The sequence below is a fragment of the Rhea pennata genome, chromosome 14 (assembly GCF_028389875.1).
Source record: "Rhea pennata isolate bPtePen1 chromosome 14, bPtePen1.pri, whole genome shotgun sequence".
NCBI classification, from domain to species: Eukaryota; Metazoa; Chordata; class Aves; order Rheiformes; family Rheidae; genus Rhea; species Rhea pennata.
Window position 1 is genome coordinate 10,129,266 of NC_084676.1, and position 14,508 is coordinate 10,143,773.

At 56.5% G+C, this 14,508-nt stretch overlaps 1 protein-coding gene across 2 annotated transcripts in view; it reads left to right on the forward strand.

The window, feature by feature from the left end:
* The first annotated feature begins 599 nt into the window (after positions 1–599).
* LOC134146659 (proton-coupled amino acid transporter 1-like) overlaps positions 600–14,508 on the forward strand; it is a 30,811-nt gene continuing 16,902 nt past the window's right edge. Inside the window, exons 1-7 of one of the 2 annotated variants that reach the window (XM_062587092.1) lie at positions 600–648; positions 6,657–6,804; positions 7,675–7,765; positions 8,900–8,988; positions 9,637–9,732; positions 10,563–10,647; positions 14,000–14,218. In XM_062587092.1, the coding sequence (XP_062443076.1) occupies positions 6,662–6,804; positions 7,675–7,765; positions 8,900–8,988; positions 9,637–9,732; positions 10,563–10,647; positions 14,000–14,218 (723 nt within the window). In that variant the 5' untranslated portion in view covers positions 600–648; positions 6,657–6,661. Of the gene's footprint in view, positions 649–6,643; positions 6,805–7,674; positions 7,766–8,899; positions 8,989–9,636; positions 9,733–10,562; positions 10,648–13,999; positions 14,219–14,508 lie in introns of those variants that run through there. The other variant, XM_062587091.1, reaches the window with a different exon arrangement.

The window sequence follows — 14,508 nt, forward strand, 5'->3', positions numbered from 1 at the left end:
GGAGCTGGCTCTCTATGCAAGGCTTGCAGCAGAGATCTGCACACGCTCCCCTTGCAGTACAGCACCATGCAGCCAAAAAGCACAACCTTGCAATGGTTTGCTGCCCTCTCCTTGCGCAGTCTTAATCATTTGTCCCGCTAGCCATCTCCCTGCCACATGCTGACTCTCCTTGCCCTGCAGACCCTGGCCTGCAGGAACTGTACCACGACGCTGAGCAGTCCCTGCTCCTCAGTGGGCCCTGGTGCATGAGGGGGAAGCGTGGGCTGGGGCTGCTCCCTGCAGCAGGCGCTGGCCCCGCGTGGGGCTCCCTGCACCCCTAGGGGCTGCAAAGCGCACCCCAGGCTTTGCAAAAGCGGCCCCCAGCTCTGCAGCACCGACCTCTGCAGCAGTAACGCGCCGCGCCGCGCCGGGCGCCCCCGCGCTCGGCCCCCCGCCCCCGCGCCGCGCGGGTGCGCCGTGCGGCCGCCAGGCGGCGCCTCCGCCCCGCCCCGCCCCGCCCCGCCCCTCGCCTTCACTTCGCCGTGTGCGCAGGCGCGGACGCCCGGCTTCGGGCAGCGCGGTCAGCTGAGCGCGCTGTCACGTGACGCCGCGGCCGCGGAACGGGGCCCGGAAGGGGCCGCGCGGCGCCGGGCGGCGGCGGCGGTGAAGGTGTGCGGGGCGCGGGGCAGTGCCGGGGGCAGTGGCTTGCAGGGGTGGTTAGGGGTGCCGGCAGGCTGCATGGGCGCCCTGGGGGTGCTGACCTCCCCCCCTCCCCCGGGCTGCCTGGGGGTGCCGGCAGGCTGCATGGGACCCCGGGGGTGCTGACCTCCCCCCCTCCCCCGGGCTGCCTGGGGGCGCCGGCAGGCTGCATGGGACCCCGGGGGTGCTGACCTCCCCCCCCTCCCCCGGGCTGCCTGGGGGCGCCGGCAGGCTGCATGGGACCCCGGGGGTGCTGACCTCCCCCCCTCCCCCGGGCTGCCTGGGGGTGCCGGCAGGCTGCATGGGACCCCGGGGGTGCTGACCTCCCCCCCCCCCCCGGGGCTGCCTGGGGGTGCCGGCAGGCTGCATGGGACCCCGGGGGTGCTGACCTCCCCCCCCCCCCCGGGGCTGCCTGGGGGCGCCGGCAGGCTGCATGGGACCCCGGGGGTGCTGGCCCTCCCCGGACTGCCTGGGGGTGCCGGCAGGCTGCATGGGACCCCGGGGGTGCTGACCTCCCCCCCCTCCCCCGGGCTGCCTGGGGGTGCCGGCAGGCTGCATGGGACCCCGGGGGTGCTGACCTCCCCCCCCCCCCCCCCCCCCGGGGCTGCCTGGGGGTGCCGGCAGGCTGCATGGGCGAAGGGAGTCTGCGGGAGATGCTTGCAGCCTATAGGGGGGCCCAGGAGTGCCTGACGGTGCTGTTTGCATGGGTGTTCAGGAGTGCATGGAGCTGCTGGCACTTTGCATGGGTGCGGGGGGGGGAGGTGCCTGGGGGTGCTGGGGAGGGGCAGGACTGTGCTGGCAGCCCATAGGAGTGCAGGGGGACACCAGCAGTACACACAGGCTGCACAGGGGGTGCACAGGGGGGTGTTGGCAGCCCACCTGGATGTCCAGGGCATGGATGGGTGTAGGGGCAGGCCGACAGCTTGCCCGGAGCCCACATGGGTGCAGGAGAAGTGCCTGGAGCCTGTGTGGATGCCCAGGGGTGCATATGAGTGCTGGTAGGCTGCATGGGTGCAGGGGTATGCAGAGGTGCTGGCAGCCTGGGTGGATGCCAAGGGGTGCCAGGTGGTGCTGGCAGCCTGCACGCAGGGTGCAGGGCAGTCCGTGTGGGTGCATCAGAGTGTCCCTGGGTGCCGTGTAGCGTGTGAGAGTGCAGCCTGCCAGCCCTGGCCTGCATGGGGGTGTGAGGAGCCCTACGCTGTGCCGCGGGGGCACGCGAGTTGGAGGGTGCTGGGGCTCATGCTGTGCGGGGTGTGGGACACATGGCACCGCAGCACCTGTCGGAGAGGAAGACGCAGGATGCTCAGGAAGGCTTGTGCTGAGCAGCAGTCCCTAGGGAGAGGTGGGAACGGAGGGCCTGGCCATGCCATGAAACGGTGGAAAGGCGTGACTGTGCGAGTGGTGTGGGCTGCAGGAGCTCCTGGTATCGCAGGGCGGAGAGAGCTGCTCCTCAGGCTGGCGCTGGGGGAGCAGGACTGGCGAGAGAGCCAGCGCTTTAGAAATAAAGACTTAAACATACATGACAGCAAGCGGTGACAAATTTCTTGTGCAATTCCTTTAGCAAAGGCTCTTCCAAAGGACTGTTATCTCTTCTGTATGTGGCCCCCACTCAGATGGAGAGAGCTGTCAGGGTGCTTGACAAGTTGCATCATGCTTTTGATTTCTGGGATGGGGCTGTGACTCTAAAGGACAAATTGTTGTAAGCATATACACTTATGCTTCCCAGGACATTTCACTTGCAGCAGTGAAATTGTCATGTGCATAGGAAAAAATTACACGTGAAAGCGGCCTTAGAGTCAGGGATACAGTGGGAACCAAGTGTGGATGTTCCTGTCTTTGCTCTTTGTAAATGATGAGGAAATTATTTAGTGGGTTTTGCTTTGGTTTGAAATGTTCACTGTGTGGAGGAGACAAGTTTTGCAGCTTCTTGTTGACTGCGGAGGATCTGAGTGCTCGCTCCCCACTGCTATGCAACCTTTAATCCAGAAACAAAGCAGGCAAGTCATGATGATCAAATTTCCCTGGGTCTTCAAAGCAAAAAGCAGCCAGGCCTGCTTGGAGGAAAAAAAATTGAGGGAAATGATCAAGAGGACTCATGTAACAGCGTTGTGTTTTATCTGGAGAACATCGCTGTGGAGTACTCCAAGGAGCGTGCGGAGTGCCCAGCCCCGCCGTGGGCTGGGGGGGAGGAGGTGGCACAGCTGCCGCTGTGCAGTTACTCGCCCCCGAGCGCTTGCTTGAGCCGCCCTCGCCCTCGTTCCCTGGGCTGATGGCTGCTTTTGTTATTAATGAGACACGCCACCAATTTCCTGGCAAAAAGGGGTACTTAAGCTTCCTTGCTGTGGAAGGAATCGGTGGTTTATGTGAACATAGCTGTACGCTGCGTGGTGGAGGGAAGGTTTTGGGAAGGCGAGTGGGGAGAGACGGGCTGAGCCCGGCCTGCAGCAGCGGCGCTTTCCCGGCAGGACCCTGCCTCGGTGGCCTGACCTGCTCAGCTCGGCCTGGGAGGGGGCTCTCCCCGTGCGGAAGGGATTAGGTGGAGTTACTTGGGTAGGGGGTCTCCGAGCCTGCCCCGAACTGCCGCCTCAAAAGCCCTTCCTTGCCCACCGCTAGTGCTTGGCGCGTTGCTCTGCGCCGCTGCTGCGCCCCGGCAGGCCCAGCCCGTCACTCGTGACGAAGCGCTTTGAAGCCGCCTTGTGTAAACTAAAGCCACGGCCCTTCCAGGTCCCTGCGCGGCTGGATCACCTTGAATGCAGCCGAGCTTGTTCAGGGCACGATCGCGCGGCCAGGCTGTGAGCTACAAGGTTACGCCGGAGTGATTTATGTGCTGACATTAGCCTGAGCACGCCTCGCAGCATCGCTGCTCGCTGCCTCCCGCGCGCTGTTACTGCGCAGCGCAAGCCTCGCCCGGCTGTCTGCGTCGGGGTTAGCCGTTGCCGCAGGAAATAAAGCGGTATTGCTGGGTGTTGCTACCGCCTGTTCCTAACCGCTCTGGAGCGGTGCAGCTCCCGGGCTGCTCAGCTTCTGGAGCAAGCGTCAGGTCTGGGCTGAGCTCTGTTGCCCCCAGCTTAGCTTTGGTGGCGGGGCTGCACCTCACGGACCACTGCGGCTACTCACTTTGTTGCACGTAGCGTCCGGGTTGGAGTGGTGGTGTGGGAGGACCAAGTCCGGCTGTGCACGTGGATTGCCTGTGGCTGGCCAGGGTTTGGGGATGGAGCAGATCTGGAGGGGCCTGCGCTGAACTTGCCCCACCCTGGCAAACGCGTGGGTCCCCCTTGGCGGGGCCACGACGTTGCTCCAGTTATTTGGAGTCGAGCAAATCTGGACTCCCGTTGCTCTCTGATAAATTAGTCTGGTGTTGGGTGCGTGGCCATCGTCAGACTGCTTCGGGAAGCTGGCGTTGAAGCGGGGGTCAGACCTGAGGCTGTGGGGGTGGTGGGGGGTGGACAGACGTCGCAGCGCAGCGAGGGCTGCAGCTCTGCAGCAGCTGACGCCAGTCCCTCTCGGGGCTGCTGCCTCCGTGTCCTGCTCGCTGGGTGTTGCGCCAGCACTGGTGCTCGCGTGACCTGATGGGGAGCATGTGGAGCTGTGTGGCAGGAAACGAGCCCATCTGTGGTAGCAGCGTTTCTCTGCTGCTTCTGTCTGGCCGGGGGCCAGGTCTCCAGCAGGGGAAGGAAGGGATGGGGCCAGGCCTGGGAAGGTGACATCCAAGAGGGGCCTGGGAGGTGACATCCAGGGAGCTGACAGCCTGGGTGGTGGCATCCCAGAGGAGCCTGGAGGCAGGTTGCCTGTCCCAAGGCTCTTTGGCGGAGGGTTGTCCCTGCACAGGGCAGCCAGCAGATGCTGCTCGTTAGCTGTCCGTCCTGTCCTACCTGGTGAGGAAGCGGTCCCCAACACCCTTCTCTGGGAGCATCCCTCTGAAGCTGGGGCAGGCGTGGGGCAGTGGCAGCGAGAGCTGCTGCGAGCCGGCAGCGGCTGCGGAGGGACGAGTCCTGTGGCCGAGGGAAGAAGTCACGAGGGAAGTCTGGAGCAGGGCTGAGCTCGCGAGGCGGTGGGAGGTGCTGGGGAGGGGAGGCAGCACGGGCCTTCGCTCTGGCCACGAGTTGTGGCTTTGCGTGTGGGGACGAGCAGGACTCTGGTAAGCCGGAGGGATGATTGATAGTTTTGTTTTTTTAATAGAACGGTTTTCTGCAAGCTCTCCCTGCCGAGAGGATGTGGCGAAGGCTGTGCGCGCCCTTCCCTGAAGCGCTTTCCGAAGCCTGTTGAGATAGTTCTGCTGCGTCTTCTGCTCCGTGCTGGTGAACGTGGTGCGCCTCTCGGCTGTCTCCGTGCCGGGAAGGGGCGGCCCGGCCGGGAGGGCACCCGCGGGAGGGGGCTGGGCTGCAGCGGGGCCTCCAAGGCGTTGGGCAGAGCATGGAGAAGGAAATCGGGGCTTCTCGGACGCGTAGCTGGGGAATGCCGGGAGAGAGACGTGTGTGTCCATGGGCACTTCTCAACACCTGGAAGCTCTGCTCTGCCCGGCGCGCCCCCTCCCTGCCCGTCTGGCATGTCCCATATGTAATGTCCGTGGGCTGAGGATTTAGGACGAGCCTTTGAGTCAGCGGCAGAGCCTAGGGCAGGGCTGGGAGGTGAACCTGAGTTTCTAGATTTTGAACTCCCTGTTGCACCCACAGCCCTTGTCCTCCCCTTCTGCCTTTCGAGCAGTCTCCTTCCCTATTTTGCCCCTTGCCTTTGGGCTGCTCGCTGGCGACCCTGCGTTTGCTGGGCGTCGCTGGAGGAGCCCGTGCTTCCTGGGGGTGGCTGCTGCTGGGGGTGGAGCAGTGCAGCTCTTGCAGGACTAGCAAAATCCAGAAGGATTAATCAGTAGCTAAACTGCTTCCCTGTGGGTGCCTCTGCAAAAAGGGGAGAAGATCTCAGCCCCGGGCTGGTACCGTCCGCAGGGCTGCGAGGGGCTCTCGCCCGGCAGCAAGGCTGCCGTGATGTCTGCGGCGGCACGGCCGCCCGCTCCTTGGACAGCGCGGCTCCAAACCCTGTTCCCTCCCTTTAGTTTTTCCCCCGCTGCCCTTCCGTTTGCCTGCTTTGCTGATGTGCTGTTCGAAGCCGAAGCAAGCACTTCCTTTGTGAGGGGTGGCTGGCAGGGTGTGCAAAAGCAGTGGGAGCTGTCTAGGGTTAATCGGGGAATTAATTAATAATTAATGCTTTTTAGCTTAAGTTGAGAAGCAGGAGACTTCTGCCTTTCGTGGATGCTAGCAGTGGCGCTCCTGGCTTGTAGGATTACTCTGGGTGTTGCTCTGGAATAAGAGCACTAAATTTGTTGAGCTTCGAAGGCCCCTGGGCGATTCTGTGACTCTGCGTCCTTTGGTGGCCTGTTGTCAGCATGTGGACTACGCTGCAGTTCATGGGCATCAGAAACCTTTGCTCTACTTATTTAAAAGAAAAAAAAAGAAATGAAACCCACTAGGAAACTTGCTGCAGGGCAAAGTTGCCCTTGATAAAAATCTCTGCAGGGTCGTTAAGAGTGGCTTCTCTTTCACAGCCATCCTCTTGGCAGCCCCAATTCGGAGCATGGGTGTCGGGGACCCCCGGAGGCACCGTTCTGTCCCTGCCCGCTGTGTTTGGCTCTTTGTGCTTTCAGGGAGGGAGCACGTGTCCATCGCGTAGTTGAAGTGGGCAAGGGGCTTGTGTCCAGGTGGGTGTTCCTGCTGGTTTCCAAGTTCATCCCATGTGGGTGTGTCAGAAATGGGGGCATGAGCCTGCAGAAGGAGCTAGAGGGAACATGCCGTGGGCCTTTGACCTCAGGAGACACCAGCTCTGTGATTGCTTGGGCGGGCAGGGAATGCGTGCTGTATAAAAGCCCTCGAGGAGAGCTTGCTGCGGCAGCGTGAGCTGGGCTCTCCTGATGGCTGCTCCCAAGGAGGCTGAGGTGGGGGGCACAGAGCTAGGTGTCACTGCCAGCCCTGACACAGCTCCCTCCCCAGGTACCATGTCCACCCGGCGGCTCCGCAGCGAGGACTACAATGACTACAGCTCCACAGATGTCACACCAGAAGGGAGCCCACCTGAGGGCATGAATGGTTTTGCCCATCCTGAGTCCTACCAGCGCTTCGGGGAGATCAATGGGACAACGTGAGTGCCTTTTCCATCCCTACTGGACCAATGGCTTGTGCGGCTCGTGGAGGGGGTGGACAGGAGAAGTAGGTGGTGATGACAGCACTGTGCTGCCATGACGTGTGCTGGAGGGTGGTGGAGAGCTATGTTCATACGGGGAATCCCTCCATGGGAGCTGAGCTGTGGCCCTGCCTTTGCAGGGACAAGTGTCCAGCCCGCAAGTGCGTGTCAGGGGGGCAGAGATGTGCTCTGTAGTGGGGCTGCCCTGGCTTGGCACTGCTTCCCAATAAAGCCTGGCTCACAGGCGGCAGGAGGTGTTTTAGATGCTTTCCCCAATATCCCCCTGCTCTAGTCATGTTTGTGGAGTGGTGGAAAGCAGGCAATGTGCCCAGCTTCAAAAGATGCCTGGGCTTATTGCAGTCATGGCCTGGGGGCTTCCTTGCTCCTGATTCAAACAGAAGACCAGACCAGGCTTACTTGACATCAAAACTGTACTGGCTAATAAAATTTGAGGCCTCTTTGTCCCTGCTGGGTAGGACAGCATCTGCTGAGCATTATCAGAGGATGCTGATGTCTCTGCTCTAAGGAGGCTTGATGATTTGGCCCATTTGATCCAGGGAGTTTCTGATCATGCAGCCACGTGGCGCTGAGCTGAGCTCATGTTGGAGTTTGCCTGGAAGCAGGTTCAGCAAGTACCCAGCCAAAAGCTGTTTGCTTAGTCTTTGCCTCCAATTCTCCTTGGCTCCTGCGCAGAGCCCAACTGAATTCAGTGAAGGTGGTCTTGGCCTCTGGATGTGTTTGCCACAGCTGTGTATAGACAGGAACCGGGTGATCTGGGCATGGGCTCCTGCCAATGCTTGTGGTGATCTGCATTTCTTCCTTTCTCAGATGGTACCAGACCTTGATCCACCTCTTGAAGGGGAATATCGGCACAGGCCTGCTGGGGCTGCCTCTGGCTCTGAAGAACGCTGGCATCTTGGTAAGGTGTCCAGCTTGTGCTGGGCCAGTGTGCGCCGCCAGTGTTACAGCTCATCTCTCCACTGAGATGCCTTTTGGAGCTCATTGGCTTGCAAGCATTCACATCTTGGACTCTTACTTGTCTTGTTTCCTGCTATGGCTGTGCTGGTTGCTCCTGTATCATGGTAGCTGATGTAGATAAGTTTAGTATGTGAGACTGCTGTGGTTTCCTCTGCTTGAGGTCAAGCAGGATGCTGGGCTCGTTCTTCTACATTGAGCTGGGTATTGCCTTGTGGCTCCCGCGGTGTCGGCCCCTTTCTTGCTGACAGCAGAATGGTCTGTACTGCGCTCAGATGGCATCTCCTCTACCTGGTCCTGTGGGTGGCAGGTTTCACCTTGGTACGTCCCCAACCTGTGTGCTGAGCACACTATGTGACCTCCACAGCTCCCAGGATTTGAGCACACACATAACCAGCTCTGCAAAGTGAGAACACACTGTGTTTCCCTCAGTGTGGTTTCACCTGGGCTGAGCCAGCCTCGCAGGTCTGAATTTTGGCCAAGATTCATGGATGTGATGCAGCCTTGCTGTCTGAGGGCTGAGACTGCACTTGGCAGACAAACATAGCAGCCTCAGGACACTGTCACTTCTTTCTTCTCCTTCTGTCATGGTGCTCAGCTCCTCAGTGGCTGCAGCATGCCCCAGTGCTGGCTTGGCTATGTAAGAAAGCAGTGGCTCACTGCTCTTCCCTGATGTTTTTTGCTTAGGAGTGTAGCATTGTTCAGATTAAAAAAGAAAGTTCCTTCCTCTGACCAGACTGTTACCTCCCTGGCACCTGTACAATAATGAAGTGCAAGATGGAAAGTTTAAAAAGCAATCATTAAAATGCTTTGCTATGGCTAAACTGCCCCAGCTTGCTTATTTTGCATCATTCCTGCCAAATTCAAGACTCTTCTGTAGGAATTGTTTGGTACTGGGGTGGGCTGGTTCCTGGGGAGAAGCACTGGAGCTCCTCTTAGCCCTGCAGTGGCATTTCTAGAGATTAGACTTTTCTGGGCTCAGGTATTAAGTTGTTTGGTTTTGTTTGCAAGTAAAACCCATCCTGCAGCTCTGGCTTTGGCCATCAGAGTGCAGCCTTCCCTCTCTCTTTCTGTGCAGTTAGGGCCTCTGAGTCTATTTGTGATGGGAGTCGTTGCTGTGCACTGTATGAGCATCCTGGTGAAATGTGCTCATCACTTCTGCTACAGGTAAGGAGCAGCTGTAGTACGCGGCACTGCTCCCTGATCCCCGTGCCGTGCCTGGAGCACGCTGTCACCCAGGCAGCCTGGCCCCGTGCCACGACAGACTTGCAGCGCTGAGCTGCCGCTTGTCTTCGCACGTGCCTAGGTGCAGAGTGGCAGTGTTGAACCCTTGCGCGCACTGAAGTGGGGTTACGTTGCCCAGCTCTGGTGGAAACCCTCCTCTGCTGCATCTGTAGCAGTTCTCAGCCTTGTTTCCCAGCAGTCTGGAGACCGTACGCGGCAGCGCCTGCGCTATCCTCTGCGAGGGAGAGGAGCCCAGCAGAGTCCCAGAGTCCCCTGTGGGCTCTGAGTGCGGGTGGGATGTCTGTAGCTGGGACTTTTCTCTCTCTGGCTCTCCAGCTTGCAGGTGGTTTCAGGGCTTCCCATCCTGTCTAAGCGCACATCTGGGGGGGTGACTGGGTGGTTCAGAAGCTCATATAGTGCCTGTCCGGGATATGTGGTGAAGTGTTACAGGAGCTGCCTCTGGTGAAAGCACTCAGGAGCTGCTTCTGGGCTTTTTCACAGAAACATTTTTTCCTTTAATGTTGTTGTTTGTCTTGGAGACCAGCAAATGGGGCCAAGGTGACATCCTTTCTTTCTCTCTTCTCTGGACAGGTTCCAGAAGCAGTTTGTGGACTATGGGAATGCTGTGATGTATGGACTGGAGTCAACTCCCAGTGCTTGGCTTCGAACACATGCCGTCTGGGGAAGGTACCCCTTCTCCTCTCCTTCTGGAGAGGAGGCTTGTTTTATTTATTTATTTATTTTTTTTATTTATTTTTTTTAAACAAACAAACAAACAAAAAAAAAACCTCAGAGCTAACTGCAGCTGAGATGGAAGAGCTGGCTGGTCTCCCAGGGAGTGTAACACTGAGACCTTTGACACAGTCCTGTCCTGAGAAGATCAGATTCCTACAGAACATTCCCATCCAGATGTGACTTAGGGGATGTGTCCTGTCTTTAGAGTTATGCTAAAGGAGTGAGAGAAATAAGCCTTCTCTGCCGCATAAGAAAGAAGGGGTAAATAATGTGTGCTACAATACTGGTTCATACTGGTTCATATTCTTGTTAATCAATGGGCATTGAGGTCTAACAGCTGCTTCAGGGCTGTTTCCAGGCTTACGAATATAGGCACATCAGATGCTGGAAACATCTACCTTTTCCTGTGTCTGGGGGGTGTCTTCTCCAGCTGTGGTGATGGTTCAACCCTACACTGGAGATTATAAACCCAAGGGGGACAGTCAGGAGGGCCTTTCAACCTGGAGACTTTCCTGCTGAGGCTGATCATAGTCCTGCCTAGGGTTTAGGAGGAGGGGAATGGGGAGCCTGGGGTCTGTGAGGTTAGATAGAGGTGAGATGCTCTTTCTGAGCATTGAAGGAAAGTGACCTGCGTCTGCTCTGGCTTGCATATCTCAGGCCTGTAGGAAAGGGACATTGCTGCAGTGTTTGAGCCTAATCTCCAGGCTCAAAGTGTGCAGGGCAGGCAAAGTCCAGTCTTATCTAGTGACCTTTCTAATAAACAATCTTTTTTTCTTCCCTAGGCGTGTAGTGGGACTCTTCCTGATCCTCACTCAGTTGGGTTTCTGCTGCGTATACTTCGTCTTTCTAGCTGACAATCTGAAACAGGTTAGACTTACCCCTTCTTTCTGTAAACAAGAGAATGACGGGGAGGGGAGAAGCCCTTGTGATTTGGGAAGGGAGTGGGAAGAAGCTTAATGCTGTTACAGCCTTGTTCTTTGGAGAAAGTCCATTTTCCGTAACTGATTTTTCTCTGGAAGGTACAACTCCTCTGCCTGATTATCCTTCTCTGAAAGATGTAACTCCTCTGCCCAATTATTTTAGAAAATCATTTTTCCTGTTAAGTTGGCCAGAAAGGACAGGTTTGTTCAAGAGAATCCCTGTGAGTTTCTTCTGCGTAAAGAAGCATTAGGCCCATCCGCATCCCCCAGGCAGAGCAGAAGCCAAGTGCTGTAGAAGGCAGGAAAGAATGAGGCCAACACAATGATAGCTACTTTGATAACCTGTCCAGCTCAGTCAGCTGGTTTATTGATACTATATGTAGACAGTAATGGCTCCTGGCATCTGGCATGAACTTCTCCCCTCCTCTTTTTGGACTCATTTATGTTCCTGATTCTTGCCTCATCCTGTGGCAGTGGTTCTATAGCTTAATTACACGTTGCATGGAAAGAGCTTCCTTCTGCCAAGCATCAGTAGGAAACAAACAGAAACAGGCTTAACTTGGCCTCTGCACAACTCAAGGTCTCATAGATCAGTTCAGTGTTGTTCCCCTCCTTCCTTCTCGCCCTGTGAATTTCTGCTTCTCTTACAGGTGTAATGCAGCAGTAGTCCAGTCTCACCCTCCCCGCCCATGGCAAAAGCTTTCATCAGCCTGATCTTCCCTGTTCATTCACTGCTAGAGCTGAAGAGCTTTCACTGAATTGCTGTGGTTGGAGGAGCCCTCTCTTGAACTCTTTCTCTGCATGTTGTGATTACTTGGCTGCTGTGTTTCCCTGGCTCCAGGACTGAGCTTTTGTGAGGAGGGAGCAGGATTTGTTTACTGTCTGAACGTTAGGGAAAACCTGCTAGAAAGGAAAATTCAGACTGTTAAACTTCAGGCTAGTGCGCTGTGCATGACGAGAGCAGAGGGGACTGATGGATCCCTCTATAATGAGGGAATGCTGCTTTTTTTGGCTTGCAGAGGGCTCTTCTGATCTTGGGTGAAGCCATTCAGGGCAGTGAGCTAGCAAGTGGGCTCCCACACAGGCTGTGTAATATGGAGGCTCACTTAGAGGTAGGTAACTGCAAAGCTTCAGAAGTGGTTTCTTGGAGACCCCTGTGGGAGCGTGGAGGTTTCTCTAAGCAGCTTCTCTTCACATGGCTGCGATGCCAAAGAGGAGCCGCTCTGGAAGTCCGTGGGCAGAGGATGAAAGGGAAGCTCTACCTTCATTCCACAAGCATCACTGAGGAGGTTTGCCTCATCTTACCTTGTGGGATTGCTTGTAGGAGTAAACGTGTGAACACTGAGGGTTTGATGCCAAACTCTCTAAGCAAGGTGGTGTCCTGGGGGAAAGGAGCTGTGAAGTGACCCACATGCCTGCCATCAGTTGGCTGGCTTCAGAGGAAACCCTGCCTGTTCTCCGAGCAGGGCACAAGCATCATTTGTGGGTGTTGCTTTGGTGCTGGGCTGCATCTCTCGTAGCGGCCAGGAGGCAGGCGGTTTATAGGCACTGAGATCTGCTGAGATCTTCCCACGTGGCTCTCCGTGGCCTTGAGACATCCAGGGAGGTGGGTGCTGGCTAACATTTTGATGTTCCAAATGCTGGTGGAAGTGAGAAGGCTGAAAATATCCTTATATGGGTCTTGATCGTGTCCCTTAGGATCTTTCCATCTGCTGGGGTGGGGGGCAAGCACCAATTTGGGGTATTTGTAAAATCAGACAAAAGCGTTAAGGCCATCAGAGAGAGCTTCAAGGGTGGGGAAGAGGAGCCAGAGCATCTTCTGTGTAAGGCAAGTTGAATTCCTGGGGGCTTGCAGCTCTTGTGTGGTCTCTTGTCACTTGGAGGAGTCTTCCGTTTCCTCAGGGCAGAAAATGTGTGTTTGCAGGGACTGTTTTATTTTTGCAGCATCCTTCTCCATACTGCTCTGTGAGAAGGAGTGGGCCTGAGGCAATGGCCAGTTGGGTGCACACACACGAGGCTGGGCTGCTGCTGGTGCACTGACCCTGCTCGCAGCCTGTCCTTGCTCTTTCAAAATGGGCTTCTCTCTGCAGAGACCACTCTTGTTGCTGGGCAAGCTTGAAAATTGAATGTTAGCTCAGACTGCAAATTAAATTTGCAAAACTACTGGCAATCCGACCCATTTCAGACCACAGATGGGAACCTCCTTGGCCTAGATTTTTGGGTGAGGAAGGGGAGTGTAACTTGGTCAGTCTTGCGGTGCTAAAGAGTGCGTTAGCTGGGGAGCAGTGGTGCAGCCAGATCCCTGGGCAAGGTGCTGCAGCACTGGGCAGAGCTTTGCTTTGGAAATTGGCTTTGAGCAAGCCACGGTGAGGCAGGCAAAGCAGAACAAGGGTTCGGGGAAAACACTGTTCTGTGAGCTATCATGTCTCTGTGCTGTCGTCTCTCGCAGATAATGATTTGTGTGCAAGCTCTGCTCTGGCACAGGACTTGCTTGGAGCAAATTAAATTCATTTGTGTGCAGCTCTTTGTTGCAGTGATCAGACGACACCTGATATCTGAACTAACTCTTACGTGGCTGGTCATATGGGTGCTCTGAAACATGTCTGTGCCTTTGGAAGGGATGGGACACCCATCCAGCTGTTGGGGTAAATTTGCTTCTGGAGATGAAGACATGGCATGGGAGGCCTTTGGGATGGAAGAGCACAAGGGAAGTATGATTTCCTCTGGGAAGTGCAGGATTGGGGGTCAGCAGTAGATACCAGATCTCCTCATGTGGCATCTGTTCTGCAGGCCTGTGGTATAATGGTTTGGCTCCTCTGCCTGGGAAGAAAGCATTGGGCAGCTGACAGTGCATGGTTTTGAGTGCAACAAGATACAGCAAGAGGAAAGGGAACTTTAAGAAAATAGCACTTCACGTCTCTCTCCTCTCGTGTCAGCTTGCTACGTGGGCTGTGCACGCCATCCTCTGCCTTAGAGCAGGTGTGTGATGGTAGCCAGTGAGGGTGCAGAGCGCTGCTCTCGTTGCTGGGTTTGCGTGCTCAGGGAGCCTGGGCTTTGGCAGTTTTCTCATCTGAGAAGCAGTAGCTGCTCCCACATGTACTCTTTGCGAGGTCACATGCATTTGCGTAGAAACCATATGCCTCAGTGGCTTTAAAACTTGTATTGCTTTCATTTCAAACAACTTACTATGTAAACGAGCTGATGGGGTAGTAGTCTCACCTGTCGGGGATGGGCTGACAAAATCCATAGTTGTCAGACCCATGCTATGGGGTTCGTCAAGTATTCCTGTGCTTCCTCAGGTCATATCTGCAGCCAACAGTACTACCAATGACTGCAGCTCAAACAAAACTGTGGCCCTCACCCCCACGATGGACTCCCGGCTCTACATGGTTTCCCTGCTGCCTTTTGTGGTGCTGCTCACATTTATCCAGAATCTCAAGGTCCTGTCCATCTTCTCCATGCTGGCCAACGTGGCCATGCTTGGCAGCCTCGTCGTGATCTACCAGTACATCATCAGGGTATGTGTGTGGGCCAAGCCAGACTGACTTCCCTCTGTCATTTCTGTGATGCCTTGTACTTCAGCAGTCAAGTTACCCTCTACAGCAGGAGAGAACTTGGCAATAAATTCCAGGCTGAGGTGTCTGGAGACCATGGGGTTGCATGGTGTGGCATCGTGTGCGCAGTGGGAGCGCAGCCCTGGGTGCTCCCATGGGCATGATGGTTTGCCCTCTGCTTCTGAGCAACTTTCCAGACTGGCAAGGGGCTGTGACAGGGAGCCATGGGAATGGGCCAGGTCCTCCGCTTCCTC